This window comes from Schistocerca serialis, chromosome 1, assembly GCF_023864345.2.
Source record: "Schistocerca serialis cubense isolate TAMUIC-IGC-003099 chromosome 1, iqSchSeri2.2, whole genome shotgun sequence".
Lineage (NCBI taxonomy): Eukaryota > Metazoa > Arthropoda > Insecta > Orthoptera > Acrididae > Schistocerca > Schistocerca serialis.
The window spans coordinates 289,794,151-289,810,539 of record NC_064638.1 but is presented as its reverse complement, the minus strand read 5'-3'; the positions used below and the strand labels follow the sequence as shown (position 1 = coordinate 289,810,539).

The 16,389-nt window shown below is 38.0% G+C and overlaps 1 protein-coding gene across 1 annotated transcript in view; it reads right to left on the bottom strand.

Moving 5' to 3' along the window:
• Positions 1-4,517: 4,517 nt before the first annotated feature.
• The window catches only part of LOC126468584 (transcription factor IIIB 90 kDa subunit), a 371,910-nt gene continuing 360,038 nt past the window's right edge, over positions 4,518-16,389 (bottom strand). Inside the window, exons 12-14 of the mRNA XM_050096561.1 lie at positions 14,531-14,706; positions 11,750-11,911; positions 4,518-4,708 (exon numbers count right to left, since the gene is read on the bottom strand). Of these exons, the coding sequence (XP_049952518.1) occupies positions 11,781-11,911; positions 14,531-14,706 (307 nt within the window). The 3' untranslated portion in view covers positions 4,518-4,708; positions 11,750-11,780. The remainder of the gene's footprint in view (positions 4,709-11,749; positions 11,912-14,530; positions 14,707-16,389) is intronic.

The following is a 16,389-nucleotide window of genomic DNA, read 5'->3' as shown; positions in this document are numbered from 1 at the left end:
AGAGTGTGGCAAGGAGGAGATGGAAAGAGGAGGAGGAGCATTGCTGGGTGTATACAATATAAACAGCATGTAACTGTTTTTCTCAAGGTGGAGTCCTTGAGGTATTTTGATTTTGAAAACATACAGACATAGGCACAGCACCTGAAAAACTTTACTATGATCATGTTTTCACCTTTCATGCATTTTTGAAAGTTGACAATTTTGTATTTCACAGTTCAGTTGAAAGCTGCTGTTAGGAATTGTTCTGGAAGTTGTGATTTACTGGAATTTTAACATATCACCGTTGGGTGCCAATTCCCCCCCCCCCCCCCCTTACGTAGTTTAATAAGGGCTCAATGACTAAAATCTGTTCTTTTCATACTTAACCCATCTATTTAGTGCAAATATCTAGTCAGTTTTTGGACAGAGTCTCACCATTTGCAAAGTTATGTTGTTTGGTATTTGATGAGTCTGTAATACCTAAATCCCAATTCTGAAATTTCTGTTCCATATTTATCCTGTGCATGTATTGCAAAACATTCACCATTTCATGCAGCATCTAAGATTAAGCTGCTCTTGTTACAGAATTCTGAAAATTTATCACACAGTTGTTTTCAGTCATTTATGTGAACATTTGTCATGTACTACCTATCTAATTTAAACTTGTATCTGAGTATTTGCCTGCAGTTATGCTGTTTTATTATTGTATCTGGAATATGCATTTTTCCTAATTGGAAGACAGATCTGCAACATATTCTGCTTAGGCTGTAATGTGTGGGTTCTCCCAACATTTGTTTACTGGAATATGAAATTTTATTAAGAAAGTGAACATAACGTATTTTAGAGAACTGTCTTACACAGTCTTGTCTCTGCCAGTAGATATGGGGCACATTGTCCCGTAGCATATTCATGATGAATGATATCACTTTAGATCTGTAATTCATGTTGAACTCTGCAGCAGTTTTAGCAACAATTGCATGCCTGTTGACAGAGATGCACTGACTGGTCTTCCACTCCACTTTTCATCATTGACACAATCTTGAACTTTTATATATTGCCATCCATTAATACACTCTCCCTTTACAAAAACTGAACCTTCATTCTGCAGTAGATTTCAGAAGGTTTCATTCCCTTTAACCAGTTAGATTTCTGGCAGTTGGTTGGAGGTGTTGGTCAGTGAGAGCTGAAATTCTTTCAGTGAGAGCACAACAGCAGCTACAATGGGGCACCCAGGACTGTTGGGTTTCTGGATATTGTGGGGCATATAGAAGGTGGGTGTGCAGTGTGTCATAGGGGTGAGGAGGGAAATGGATTCAGGGGAGAGGTTCTGGAAGAGCCTAAGGCTTTATGCAGGAGTTGGAAGTTATGTTGGATGTCTGGTATGGAATCACTCTTGCAGAATTTATAGGTGGAGGTTTCAGAGAATAGGAAGAGACTTTCCACCAAGTAGTCACTGTGATTTGTAATGACCATGGTGGAACCTCTGTCTCCAGGTAGGATGATCTGGTGAGGATCTGTATGGTTGTCCTTTCTGCTGGTAAAAGGCTCATGTTCTTGGTGAGACCAAGTTGGAGGTACACTGGTGAACAAGAGCGTACTGCAACTATGGTTTTGTTCAATGTTTCTTTGAAAAGATCTACATCTAAACCAACTTGGCAGTGGAAACACATTCACCCAGCACTGTGAAACACTTTTTGATTAATTGTACCACTTCACATCAAACTGAATCAAAACCAGACATTTTAGCAACAGTAAAGATTATGTGTTAGTCTGAAAGTCATTGTCATCCAGTTGATAGCCACAGCCAAATAAAGACCTCCTACAGATGTTCCCACTTGGCTCCTACGTGTTTTCTATTGCTATCTGTCCACCTTCCATTTGGTTATTGTCTCAATTATTTCTTATAATCAAGCAAAGAACTTTTATCCACCTATCACCCATTCACTTAGGTAGGACATGTAGCTATCACCATTTCAGTAACTATACAATGAAAATGTTATCTCCCACACCAAATTGTTTGTTTTCCTGTTGTCTCCAGTCATTCCCAATATACCACTTTCCATTTCTCACAGAGCAACACTCATTTTTTAATGGTTTTGCTGTTAGAAGTCCATGTATCACTGCTACGTATAAAAACTGGTGATACACACTGATATAAATTTTTCTGGTTCATGTTTTAGAACCACTAGTTACAGTTAACCAAATGCACTCCAGGCCATACTCACTCTTCTGCTGCTCATATGGTTATTGTCTTCAACTGATGAAACACAAAAACTCATCAACTAGTTGTATGACTTTATCATTAATTAGTACAATTTTCTTTTCAATGTATTAATTTACATTAAATTATTAGCCTTATTATAATTGATTTTCAGATTTACTTTCAAACTTGCTGTATTAATTTCTTCCTTTTGTTGTTTGTATGCACAAGAGACAAATAGTAGAGTGACATCAGTGCTAGAGGCAAATAGTATAGTGACGTCAGAAAAATATGGCATATCACACAAGTTTTGTTCATAAAAGTTTAGTTGGCACATATTCCTTTTTTCAGTTTAGGGGTCTGAAAACTTTTTTGAGGCCTGGTGAAAATAAGTTTGATGTAACAGAATCTCATCGCCATATTCCTCATATAGCTGAAAATTATCCACTACTACAGTGAAGCCTAGTGAAGTTACATCACTGGCAAATATACAAGGAGTGATCAAAAAGTAACAATTTTTTTAATTTTGCAGACCTTATACATACAATTTTCAAATTTTTTTTATCTTGTTTGTGAACATATTCCTGAAGTATGTTTGCATTTTCAGCTGTTTTGAATATTTAGTTTACTTTTCACACTCAAAAAGGCTATATGTGTTTTCGAGTGCTCAGCGAACTTGTACTTCCTGAAAAGAAAGATTGAGTTGAAACTGAGTCAAAAAATTTCTCAAAAGCTATGTTCCTTGGTCCATTGAGTAATACCAACTTGTGAAGAAAACTTTGCTAAAATGGAATAAAGTGCAGCACTGCATTCGAAATGTTGACAATGGATTTTGGTAAATCCACCATGAATAACACTAGAGTTTACAAGCGGTATAAACATTTCAAAGAGGGTTGAGAAGATGTTGAAGATAACTACTGCCCTGGACACCATAGCACATCAATTGCTGAGGGGAATGTGGAAGAAGTAAAGAAAATAGTTCTGGAAAAGTCACTGAGTCACTATCAGACAGATTGCTGATGATGTCAGCATATTCTTTAAGAAAAACAACAGTTACCATTACTTTTTGATCACACCTCGTATTCTTTAGTAAACTAAATTTCTTAATGGTTGTTGGTACAGATTGAGTTGAAACTGAGTCAAAAACTTTCTCAAAAGCTATGAATGGCAATATATGTTCCTTGATCCATTGAGTAATACCAACTTGTGAAGAAAACTTGTTGCTTTGCTTGATTAAAATACCATATCTTTTTAATGCAGATCATTATAAAATTATCTTGTATGGGATGGAGATAAGAGCAATTACAGAAAAGTTTTGGTTTTGGAGAACTGACTTCTTCAAAGACGTTCTGTAAATGATTTTGCAAGTTCTTTTTGTTTAACTTTTCCTCCAGGTGCATTTCCTTTCTTCATGCGTCGAATGGCTTTATGCACTTACTTTGGATTTCCTTCCACAATATCATTTTCATTATTAATATCTGTTTTAAATCCACTCTGAACTAAAGAAACATTTGCTAGTTACAATGCCATAGGTCATCTTAACTAATGATTTCTATGGTAATGGAAAGTCCTTGGTGGCAAAAATATTTTAGTGATTGAACTTACCTTTTTTTGAAAATTCTGGTCCACACATGAGTAGCAGTGCCGTTCCTTGCCTCACTTTTTGAATATCAGAATGTTCTTTCTTATTTCATCAGCAGAATAAGTAACTCTCCTGCCCCCTTCTTCCCCCCCCCCCCCCCCCCCCCCCCCCCTGTGAAATGCAGTGTTCACAGTAGTACTGTTCTAGAGTTTGAGTAGTTATATTTAGATGTCTCAATGGGGAAATAACACAGCCAAACAGTTGCAAATAATTGTTTAGTACATTATCCTAGGTTTCAACACCTCTAAGGATGTCTTCATCAGAATAAAAAGGCTGTAACATTTTTAATTGAGCATGTCTGCTCTAAACTTCGACTATTGCCTTCTCACACTGTAACTTTATGGCTTTTAAAATTTCATTTTGATGAAGACATCCTTAGAGGTGTCGAAATCTAGGTCAATGTACTAAACAGTTATTGGCAACTGGTTGGCTGTGTTATTTATCTGTTGAAACTTCTATATGGTAGCTGAAAGACAGCCATGTTCAAAACTGATATATTTAGATGCATGTGTACCTTCTATGCTCAATTGTGATCATGTTCCCATTGAACAGTCATGAAGTTCGCAAATGTAATATGGGCCTATTTGCAGACATAAATGTATTGGTAATGGAAGTACATATTTTAATGAAAGGTAAGGTTGTAAATAACAGAAGCTGTAATTTGTTGTTGAAAAATAATTATTCTTCATTATTCCATTGCTTCACAGTGGAGTGAATTATCAAAGTATTACAAAACATGATTCGTATTTCAGTTCATATATGGCATATGAAATAAATAAAAAATGATACAAATAAAATATTTTGGAATGAGTGTATTTATACATTATTTTCTTCATATGTCTTTTTAATACCTTAAATCCATGACATGCAATCTCCTTTTGATGAACCTAAAAAAATAACAATACACTTTAGGAGTAAACAGTTACTTGATAAATGGGGAGGCAGCTAACTCTGTCACATAAGAGCTGTATATACAGCATCTCAGTGCCCTAACAACATAGTAAATGGACTTCTTTCTGATCCTTTTAAAAGTTTGTTTATGAAGTAGCTTAAATGAAAACTCCATATTTCCTTATTTTTTTATCTTTTACATAAATTTTCATTCTATGCAATGTTCATAGCATTTATTTTCACGATTTACTGCTGGCTTATAACTGAATGAGCTCTTCTAATAAGATAGTGAAGACTATGCCCGTAGTCTTAAGTATACATGGAAAGTAAAAATGCAGTACTGCTAGTGTGTAATAACAGCACTGATGCAAAGGAAGTTGCATACTGAGCTTAATCAACCGTAGATGCCAATTCTCTTTCCTAAAATTCTAAAAATTAAGCCAAACAAAGCTTTTGTAGATTTTTTTCTCCCCACCTTTCAACCCTCTTTCCACTACAAAGTGACTTGGAGGCACATCTACTCAGCAAATGCACCACAAAATTGGAAAGAAAACTCTTCATCTCATTAGTAGCACACTCACAGGAATGGTAAATACAACGTATATGTTTCAGCCATCATTAGCAATTCATACACTCTGCAACCAGGTATCCACATAATTTGTCAGTGCAGAAATACTTGCATTAGAAAAATATAGCCTGCTTAGATAAACAGGGCAATTGGCAGAAAAGGTGTTGTCACTGTAATGTACTGAAACTGTGCTTTTACAGAAACAACTTCAAAAATTCTCACTGTACCTATAAAAAAAAAACCTTTGTGGTGTTAGAAAGGAACATTTCAAAACCACAAAATGTGATAAGCCAACTAATGCATAACAAAGTGGTGTAGAATGGGAGAGAAACACTACTATATATTTAAAGGACGCCATTTTTCACTTATTACAATTTTGGAATTATGTCACTGTCAAGCATAAATATTCAATGCTGTGTCACAGCGCAGATATAAATACAGGACCTGTTAAGGGTTAAGTCTACACTTTATATCCTGTTAACAAATCATAGATACATGCATTACATGTACTACCACAGATTAAAACTGCATGTGAACACGGAGGATTTCATGGCCCTATTTCCAAAATCTCATAGATTATTAGATAAATGTCAACCAACATTGGTATGTGGAAATTCTAGAAAGTGAACAAAGTCAAGCTCATATGAGAAATATTGGGACTCTGGTGTGTTCCATTTCATCCTGCCCCTGTGAGAATCTGGTACATAATGCATGTTCACTGCTTTTTGGTCGAAAATTCTGTTTTGAAAGTTGGCCAATGAAGTGTGAAATGGCATTTTTAGGATGGCAGGTCCCACTTCTGTTATGACAAAAGATGTCAGGGCATCCCACTGCGAGAAATATTATGATATGTGTAGATGAGAGAACAGCCTGAACCCATCACTTCTGCAATCCGAGACAGTGATTGAGCATCTCCACCTGCTGTGTGGATTAGATTAGAGTCAGTTTTCATTCCATAGAGCCAAAAAATGAAATGATTCTCATGGGTGTGGAACATGTCAGAAAGTATAACATAAAAAACATAAAAAATCTGTCAGAATGAAACACTGTTATCTGAAACCAAGTTTTTAATGTTTGGTGGCAATTTATTGAAGATGTGTGTTCCTGAATATTGGACCAAGGTAAGTGATTTTAGGTCTTTATGTAGATTGTTCTTATTCCTAGTATTGATATTATGTATTGAACTGCTGGTTGGAAATAGAGACATATTACTTGCAACAAATTTAATTAAGGAATAAATAACTGAGAAGCAGTAGTTAGAATACAAAGTTCCTTGAACAGGTTTCTACATAATGTTCTTGAATTTACACCACAAATGATTCTTACTACATGCTTTTGCACATTACAAACTTTTGCTTGTTACCCCAGAATGTGATCCGGTACGACAGAATAGAATGAAATAAGCAAAGTATGCAAGGTTTTTTTTATATTTATATCTCCTACATCTGACATCACTGTCACAGCAAATACAGGCTTGTTTAGGCACATTATGCTTTCAAGCTGTTTAGAAGACACAGAGAAAAGTTCACAATGACTGTTGAATTGACTTATATTAATAATATATTTCTTGTTTTGATCTTGTACAAGCTACATATTTTTAAGATGATCTGTCAGCTCCCTTAGTATTTGTGACTGTGTTTTGAAATATGATGGTTAACAGAAAGTGTGAATACAAAAGGTTTAAAATGCAGTTGTTTATGTCATTCAGGTAGCTAAGAAGACAACTGACACTCTCTTTCAGTGCCCATTCACACATATGAGAAAGGTCCTTTGAAGGCTGTTGGAGCACTGTTAGATAGCCCTGAATAGCAGGTCCACCTTGGCAAACATCAAAAAAGCTGACCGAAAGAACTTTTATTAAATAAATTTACTGATATCAAACATAACAGGGTTCACATCACACACAGGATGTGTAACACTGATGCCATGTCAAAAACCATCATGGCCACATTTCGTTAATTTATTTCTATAAAAAAGCACAAAATGACGATCTGCTCTTTTTTAATTGGAAAATAGCAGTGCAAGGCCTAAAGTTTAATGCCATTCTGGATGAACTGCCATGTACAGTATTATTAAACTATTTTGCCAAATGTGTGTAACAGTCATTATGGGCTCCTATTACAGACCAGTCTTGGCTGGGATAAGTAGCGAGAAATAGGATATGTGTAGAGTGGGGGAGGCAAAGGAACAAGACAAGTGACTTAAGGAAAGTTGTGTGGCACATTTAGAAGGGTACACAAGATGTATTGGGCATCTGGGCACTGGGCAGGTAAGAGGAACAGTGAAGAGAGAAAATACAAAAGGAAGAGGAAAGACCCAGACTGGGAGGAACTAGGGCTGGAGGAGACAACTAACTGTGGGAGAGGAGGGGGGGGGGGTTGGACTGAAGTGGAGGGCAGGGACTTGGAGAGAGTGAGGTGATGAGGGTTGGAAATGAATGTTATTTTCCATGGAATGTTTCCGCTTGTTCAGATCACAGAAGTTGGTGTTGTGGGTCAGGATCCATATGGTGAGGAATATGAGGCAGCAATAAAAGACCATATGTGGGTGGTCTGTTTGGTCCATGCAGTGGTTGTTGTTAAGTTTCAGTATGATTTAGGTGCTTTTGTAGGTGGACAGTGTAATAGCACTTTGGAAAGGGTGAAAAAAATTCTAGGAGCTAGGTCAAAGTAGACTAGTAGTTGTGAGTTGCTCTGGGACAAAGAGGGCACTCCTTCGTGGCTGGTAAGCAGCTGCATACTATGTAATGGGTGTATGTGGAGATACAAAATGGGAGATCTGCTTCTGGGTATGGGGAAGGCTAGTGTCTGCCTGTAATGCCCTCAGAGGAACACTTTTAGCATACTGGAACAGGGACTGTCTGTTACTTCAGCATGCATGTCTAAGCTCTATGTGAAGAACTTTGTCATGGGGAACGTGTATTCTTTCAGAGTACAGGTATTATTGGTGACAGAGAACTTTAATGTGGAAAGAGATTCTTATGGAGCAAGGACTATATCCAAAAATCTTTTTGTTAGATAAGCCTCTCTGCCAATCAATGCCTCTTTCTGCAGTTGGGTGTGCACAGACTGCACAGTTCCTGGCAGAATAAAACTGTGTGATGGACCAGGAATCGAACTCAGAGCCTCTATGTTTCATGTGCAAATGCTGCAGTGACTGAGCCAACCAGAAAGTTTCAAAATAGCACTCACTCCACTGCACTGCAGAATGACTCATTTTGGAAACAATCCCCCCAAGCTGTGACTACGTTATTTTGTGAATTTTGTAAAGTAAGACAGAAGTACTGACACAAGTAAAGCTGTGATGGTGGGTTGTAAGTCATGCCTGGATAACTCAGCTGGTAGACCTTTCGCCCATGGAAGGCAGAGGTTCTGGCTTTTTCAGTTCCATCCAGCACACAGTTTCTATTGGCCAGGAAGTTTCATGTATACTATATTATCCTTCCACCTGATAGCAGAATTGGAAAAACTGACATACGAGATCATTGCAGAATTGTTGAATCTGGGGTGTAAGTTTTCCACTTGACTCAAAACAAAAAAACCACAACAATGGGTCTCAGAATGACACTGGAAATCATGAACCATGCATCCAAGCCATGTGCAAGGTTAGTTGAATTCATCATTTCAACCAGCCATCTAAAGATTGCACAGAACCAAGAGAGCAGGCATAATTCATGCTGACATCTTTGACAATTTGCTGACTGCAGCCAGTATTCGACAGTTGCCAACAGAGTGTCCTCTGCAAATTGGATGAAACCCCCCTGGCATACATACCAAGTGCCTACTGATGTTCCTTCCCAATCTGGCAGCTATTACCCTGAATATATCCAATACTTGCCTGATCCTGGGGCTCCCAAAGACCAGCAAACCAAATCTCTGTGCTTGATTGAACTTTGTAGGAATCTCAACCATAGATCCTGTGTTGACTCAGATGTAACTTAACAATGGATAGAGTTTTGTACCTGTTGCCTAGGCAAACAGAGGCACTGTGTGGTCAGTATCCACTTTTGCCATCTTTCCAGGGATTCGCGAACCTGCCAAAGGCAGCAGCCTGAAGACTGTCAACCTTGGAAAATATAATTTTATCTGTTTCTGGACGATGATCAATGCTACTGACCTTTTTTAGGTACAGCCAAATAACAACATGAAAGAGGGTACTCACCCAAGCAATTAAAAACTAATTGAGGAGAGACTACTACAATGGGAAACCGAACTACATGAATGTTGTTGCAAGTGGCAGAAGTATCAAAATAAAAGTGAACTCTACAGCACTGCTCATAGGCAATCATATATGATTAATAGTTATACAACATTCAAACTACAATACAGTGGTGCTGAAGAATGAATTAGCACAAAACGCGCACAATGTATATTATAAATATAAAATGCTATATACAAAAAAGGTTACATATGAGGGGGGACTCAAAAGTAACCGGAATCGTAATGCTGCACATCGTGCACTTGTAGTAGCAAGTTGTGCTGCCAGAGGGTTGTAGTAGGAGCTCTGCTGAGTCATTCTGCCACGCGGCGTCACCCAACAGTGAGAAGCGTGATTTCTTTGGCAGTTCTTTGAGTGTGCGTACAGTGCAAACGTGACACGAAGAAATGGCTAGTTCTTACAAACGTGTGGCAGTGAAGTTATGTTTCTTGCTCTGCAAGAACGCAGCAGAAACTGTTGCAATGATTCAGACAGCCTACAAAGACCATGCTCTTAGTGCAACACAAGTGTACAAATGGTTTTCCCAGTTTAAAAAGGGAGAAATGGTGGTTGAAGACCAGCCCCGTTCCGGTCGACCTTCAGCTGCTCGAAGTGAAGACAACATTGACAAAATCCGTGTTCTCATCAGTGAAGATCGACGCAGGACAATCGACCAACTCGAGAACTTGTCCGGGTTGTCCTGGAGCTCAATTCAGCGCATCTTGACCACCGATTTGGCGATGCCAAGAGTGGCAGCAAAATTCGTGCCGAAGCTTCTTGGTGGAGATCAAAGGGATCGTCGCATTCAAGCTTGTCTCAAAATGAAGGACGTGTTCAAAGATGATCCACATTTTTTCAACAAAATCATTACAGTCATGGTGCTATGGGTACGATCCAGAAAGTAAACAACAGTCATCACAATGGAAGTCACCTGGCTTACCTCGACCAAAAAAAGCTCAAAAAGTGAAATCTAATGTGAAAATGATGTTGATCTGTTTTTTTGACATAAGAGGGATCGTACAATCTGAATTTGTCCCTGAAAACCAGACAGTAAACCAACAATTCTATTTGGAGGTTATGAAATGGCTTCGCAGAAGTTTGTCGCGAAAATGCCCGGCTTTGTGGGATTCTGGCGTGTGGTTCCTGCATCACGACAACGCTCCTGCGCACACGGCTCTCAGCGTTCACCAGTTTTTGGCCTCAACGAAGGCGACTACCTTGACCCATGCGCCCTATTCGCCAGATTTAGCACCCTTGGACGTCTTCCTATTCCCGAGGATGAAAAGAGACTTGAGAGGGAAGCGTTTTGCAGATGTGGAAGACGTAAAACGCAATGTCATGAAAGTGCTAGCAGGTATCAAAGAGGATGAATTTAAAAGGTGCTTCAAACACTGGAATGAACATTTGGACAAGTTTATTAATGTTAATGGAGAGTACTTCGAAGGAGATTAAGGTTGTATTTGAAAACAATAAAGTATATGCTTTCTAGAAAGAAATTCTGGTTATTTTTGGGCCCTCCCTCACATTCCTCAGTGAAAGACCATGTTTCTGCAGGTTACCAGGAATGTCACTAATCTGCATTCTAAACACACTGGACAGAAATTTTAAAAACTCAAGATAATTGCAAACCAAAAGACTTACTTTAATTTTGAAAATCAAACAATGGAAAATCCAGAATGGAATGTAACAATTTTATGAAAAGAATAGTTGCTACTCACCATATAGCAGAGATGGTGAGTCACAGATAGACACAACAAAAAGACTGTCAGAGTGTGAGCTTCCAGCCAACAAGGCCTTCGTCAGCAATAGACAACAAGGCCTTTGTCAGCAATAGACAACATACACACACATGACCACAGTCTCTGGCTGCTGAAGCCACACTGCGAGCAGCCCCACATGATGAGAGAGGCAATCGGGTGGTGGGGATAAGGAGGGGGCTGGGACGGGGAGGGGGAGGGACAGCACAATAGGGGTGGGTGACAGTAAAGTGCTGCTTGTGGGAGCATACAAAAACGAGATGGAGGAGAGTAGGCCAGCTAGATGCAGTTGGGAGGTAGTGAAAAAGGAGAGAAGTAAAAGGACTGTGGGTGCAATGGTGAAACAGAGGGCTGTGTAGTGCGGAAATGGGAACAGGGAAGGGGCTAGATCGGTAAGGAGGCCAGGAGGGTTTACTTTTGAAAGTAAGTTCCTCCAAATTTTCATTATTCAGTCATTTTTTCAAACAGAAATAAGTAAGAATGGTGATAATTTATCTCTAACTTGCAATACATACATGTAGGACAGGTTCACAGACTGTCATGCACTCAGTATTCATCATAATCATCGGCTCCATAATATTCATCATCATCTCTATGATGGTTGAGCATCTGTGCCAAAGATATTTCACTATTCTCAGGTTCAGGCTCAGGTTCATCTTCAAAATCTTCCGCTTCATCTGAAAAATAATGTTGCCAGTTTATATTTCACCATAAAGAGACAAATAAACTGTTAAATGGAAATCACAGCATTACACAAAGCAGGTAGGATGGCACAAAGTTACTAAAGCTTCACTGTACACTTATTCTTTTTGTGTAGTAACACTAAAAAAGTTACTTCTCATTTAATTTTGCTCTGATTACTATGAAACTGAGTTTAACTTGTACTTATGTTCATGGAAATCTTCTCCAAAACCTTTCATTACAAAGAATGTGATGGAACTATTGGAATCAAGTAAACTAAACGAATTTTATTTTACAGAAACAGTAAAATATGGCAGGAGAGAAAAATATTTTTTAAAGCTCAAATAGCCATTTAATAGTTGTTGTTGGAACTCTTGATCTTATATAAAAATGGCACTGTTTTTGGCTTGTGTGTTGTTTGGTGAACACAATGTGTTTGCATAATGTTTTGCCTTGTGCTTGCAACAAGCAATTCAAAAAACTATTCAATCTTGTGCAACCCACTTGGAAATGTGTTTTCAATTCTGCTATGTGAGACAGGAGTGAATCTTTGCATTCCACAAGGTAAAGTGTCGAACTGCCGAATTATCTAATGCCTTCCTCCAACTTGTTGACTGGCTTACTCACCAGTTAGAGGCAGAACTATAACTAACTGTAGACCTCAAACCACAGTGGAACTTGACATTTCTCACCACCACTAAGCATTTCCAAAGATGAAAACAACTATGAAAAAAGCTGGAGATCAAACTCTGAGCCTTAGGATTTATAGTCTGACAGCCACTGACACACAGTGCCATACTAAATGATATTCCCATGCACACAATGAGAAATGTGGGTATGATTTATACAGGGTGGTCAATTGATAGTGACCTTGCCAAATATCTCACGAAATAAGCGTCAAACGAAAAAACTACGAAGAACGAAACTTGTCTATCTTGAAGAGGGAAATCAGATGGCGCTATGGTTGACCCGCTAAATGGCGTTGCCATAGGTCAAACGGATATCAACTGTGTTTTTTAAAATAGGAACCCCCATTTTTATTACATATTCATGTAGTATATAAAGAAATATGAATGTTTTAGTTGGACCACTTTTTTCGCTTTGTGATAGATGGCGCTGTAATAGTCACAAACATATAAGTACATGGTATCATGTAACATTCCGCCAGTGCGGTCAGTATTTGCTTTGTGATACATTACCCGTGTTAAAATGGACCGTTTACCAATTGTGGAAAAGGTCGATATCGTGTTGATGTATGGCTATTGTGATCAAAATGCCCAACAGGCGTGTGCTAAGTATGCTGCTCGGTATCCTGGACGACATCATCCAAGTGTCCGGACCATTTGCCAGATATTTACGTTATTTAAGGAAACAAGAAGTGTTCAGCCACATGTGAAACGTCAACCACAACCTGCAACAAATGATGATGCCCTAGTAGGTGTTTTAGCGGAACATCAGCGACCTTAGTGGGTTAATGTATGGTGCAGCATTATGGGAGGAAGGATAATTGGCCCCCATTTTATCACTGGCAATCTAAATGGTGCAATGTATGCTGATTTCCTACATAATGTTCTACCAATGTTACTACAAGATGTTTTACTGCATGACAGAAAGGCAATGTACTTCCAACATGACGGATGTCCGGCACATAGCTCGCGTGCGGTTGAAGCAGTATTGAATAGCATATTTCATGACAGGTGAATTGGTTGCCAAAGCACCATACCATGGCCCGCACGTTCACTGGATCTGACGTCCACGGATTTCTTTCTGTGGGGAAAGTTGAAGGATATTTGCTATCGTGATCCACCGACATCGCCTGACAACATGCGTCAGCGCATTGTCAATGCATGTGTGAACATTACGGAAGGCGAACTACTCGCTGTTGAGAGGAGTGTCGTTACACATATTGCCAAATGCATTGGGGTTGATGGACATCATTTTGAGCATTTATTGCTTTAATGTGGTGTTTACAGGTAATCATGCTGTAACAGCATGCATTCTCAGAAATGATAAGTTCACAAAGGTACATATATCACATTGGAACAACCGAAATAAAATGTTCAATCGTACCTCCTTTCTGTATTTTAATATAAAAAACTTACCTGTTACCAACAGTTCATCTAAAATTGTGAGCCATATGTTTGTGACTATGACAGCACCATCTATCACAAAGCGAAAAAAGTGGTCCAACTCAAACATTCATATTTCTTTATGTACTACATGAATATGTAATAAAAAATGGGGGTTCCTATTTTAAAAAAACACAGTTTATATCCGTTTGACCTATGGCAGCGCCATCTAGTGGGCCAACCATAGCGCCATCTGGTTTCCCCCTTCAAGCTAGACAAGTTTTGTTCTTTGTAGTTTTTTCGTTTGACGCTTATTTCGTGAGATATTTGGCCCGGTCACGAGCAATGGACCACCCTGTATTCAAAAGCCAATGTTCAAATATCAAGCCAGAAGATTAATTCATCTTGAAAATTTCTTAAACGGGCTTCAGAGACAGAGAAAAGTATTTTTCATTAAAAGACAAGTAACATTTGAAGGCATACTGCAGAAGAAATCTTACTCTAAGAATGTGTGAATCAGAACAATAAAAGTAACAATGTGAATACCCATTTCAATATCCTGGACATCAACTGTGTCGGTTGTCTGTAGTGTAGTTGATGATTGTTCTGCACTACCTGGAACCGGTGTCACATCATCATCTTTATCCTCAATTACTTCAACTGGAAGCTCATTTGTTTTCTCAACAACTTTAGTATGGAGTGTTTTATTACTCGTGAGTTCCCTGTAATTGCCAAATTACATGGTATAAAATTTAAACACCCACACTGGAATTTTTCTTGGTGCTAACAGAGTTAATGAAATCAAATAATTAATTAAAACAAGATAGACTCGGAATATAACTTGCATAAAAATTAGCATAGTCACTTTTGGCAGCTCAAGAACAGAGTAATTAGATATAAGTTACCAACATTTTTTTTTTTTTTTTCCACTCGAGAAAATTGTCATAGTAGGTTCCTGTGACATATGCAACACAGAAACAGCCTAGATCAGATAACTAGCTGTGGGGCTAGGCAGTACTGTATTGAGGGAGTGGTAAGATAAGGCCCCACCATGAGTGAGTCACAATGAGGCACAAAAACTGATCAGAAAAAAAGCAAGGAATAAAAATGGCTTAAAAATTAACCAGGAGAGGTGAGTTCTCCTACCCTTCATGTTCCTGTTGTCTGCCTATAAAAAGAAGCCTTTCCCTCAGCCAGCAACTGTAAAGACACGCTGTTGTCACAGTGTCATTTCTTCCAAGTAGTATCATAAAAAAAACTAGTGCCAAACATATGTCCATCACTGACATTCTTTATGTGATAGTAGTGAAATCAGTTCACGCAGGTTGGTCATGTACAACTATGAAATTCTTGCTGCTACTTTGTAATGATGCTGCATTATCTTACAATTCAGCAAGCAGTTGCTAAAGCAAATGTGCTATCTGACCAAAGTATTTTCTAATTTTTGCCAATTTGTGCTGAGTAAGACTGTTTGAGATAGTGATTCAAAGTATTTTATAGAATACTACATGAAATGGAAAATAAATCTCGCATATATCACACAATTCCACGTGACTCTGATTTCCTGTCAGGAAATGCCTTAACTGAAAGCTCTATCTCTTTTCTTTTAAAACATACAGCTGATTTTGGTGTCAAATATAGCCAGAGAAACAGCAGAACTAGTTCGTGAAATAGCTGCTTTCAAGTTTCATGTGAATGAGCTAACTAAAAGCATTGACACAGCATCCCATTTAGATATTTTGAAGATTTTTTTTCAGGGTTTGGGTTAGCAGATGCGCTTACCCAAACATCAAAATTGTTTTGAGAATATTTACAAGAGTGCCAATGATTGCAGAATATTATTAACATAGTTTAGAAAATAAAAACTACTTAAGGTTTAGTATTGGTGCAAACAAACTGTCAAACAAATTTATCTGCATTGTCAATAGAATACTACACAGTTGCTAAACACGACTTCAACGACATAATCAGCAAGTCTGTAGGAAATGAAAAATAAAATTATAATAAAAGCACAATTCTTCGAAATGCATATTTTCTCAGCTCCTCATTATAGGCCTTTTTCTCTTATTTGTAATTAGTAATTTATGCACTATTAATAATTTATGAGAAACAAATAATATTTGGAACCAATGTACAGCAGCTGCCATTAACAGTAAGATATAGACTTTATTTTACTTTCAATTTTTTTAGGGAGTTTATACAACTTGTATTTATTTAGTACAATGATATATTTAACTTCTTGTGTGCAACATTTTATATCAATATACAGGGTCCAGTCACATTAATGTTATCATTGTAGTACAACGATATATTTAACTTCTTGTGTGCAACATTTTATATCAATATACAGGGTCCAGTCACATTAATGTTATCATTGCTTATCAAATCAAATCGATATGGAATGC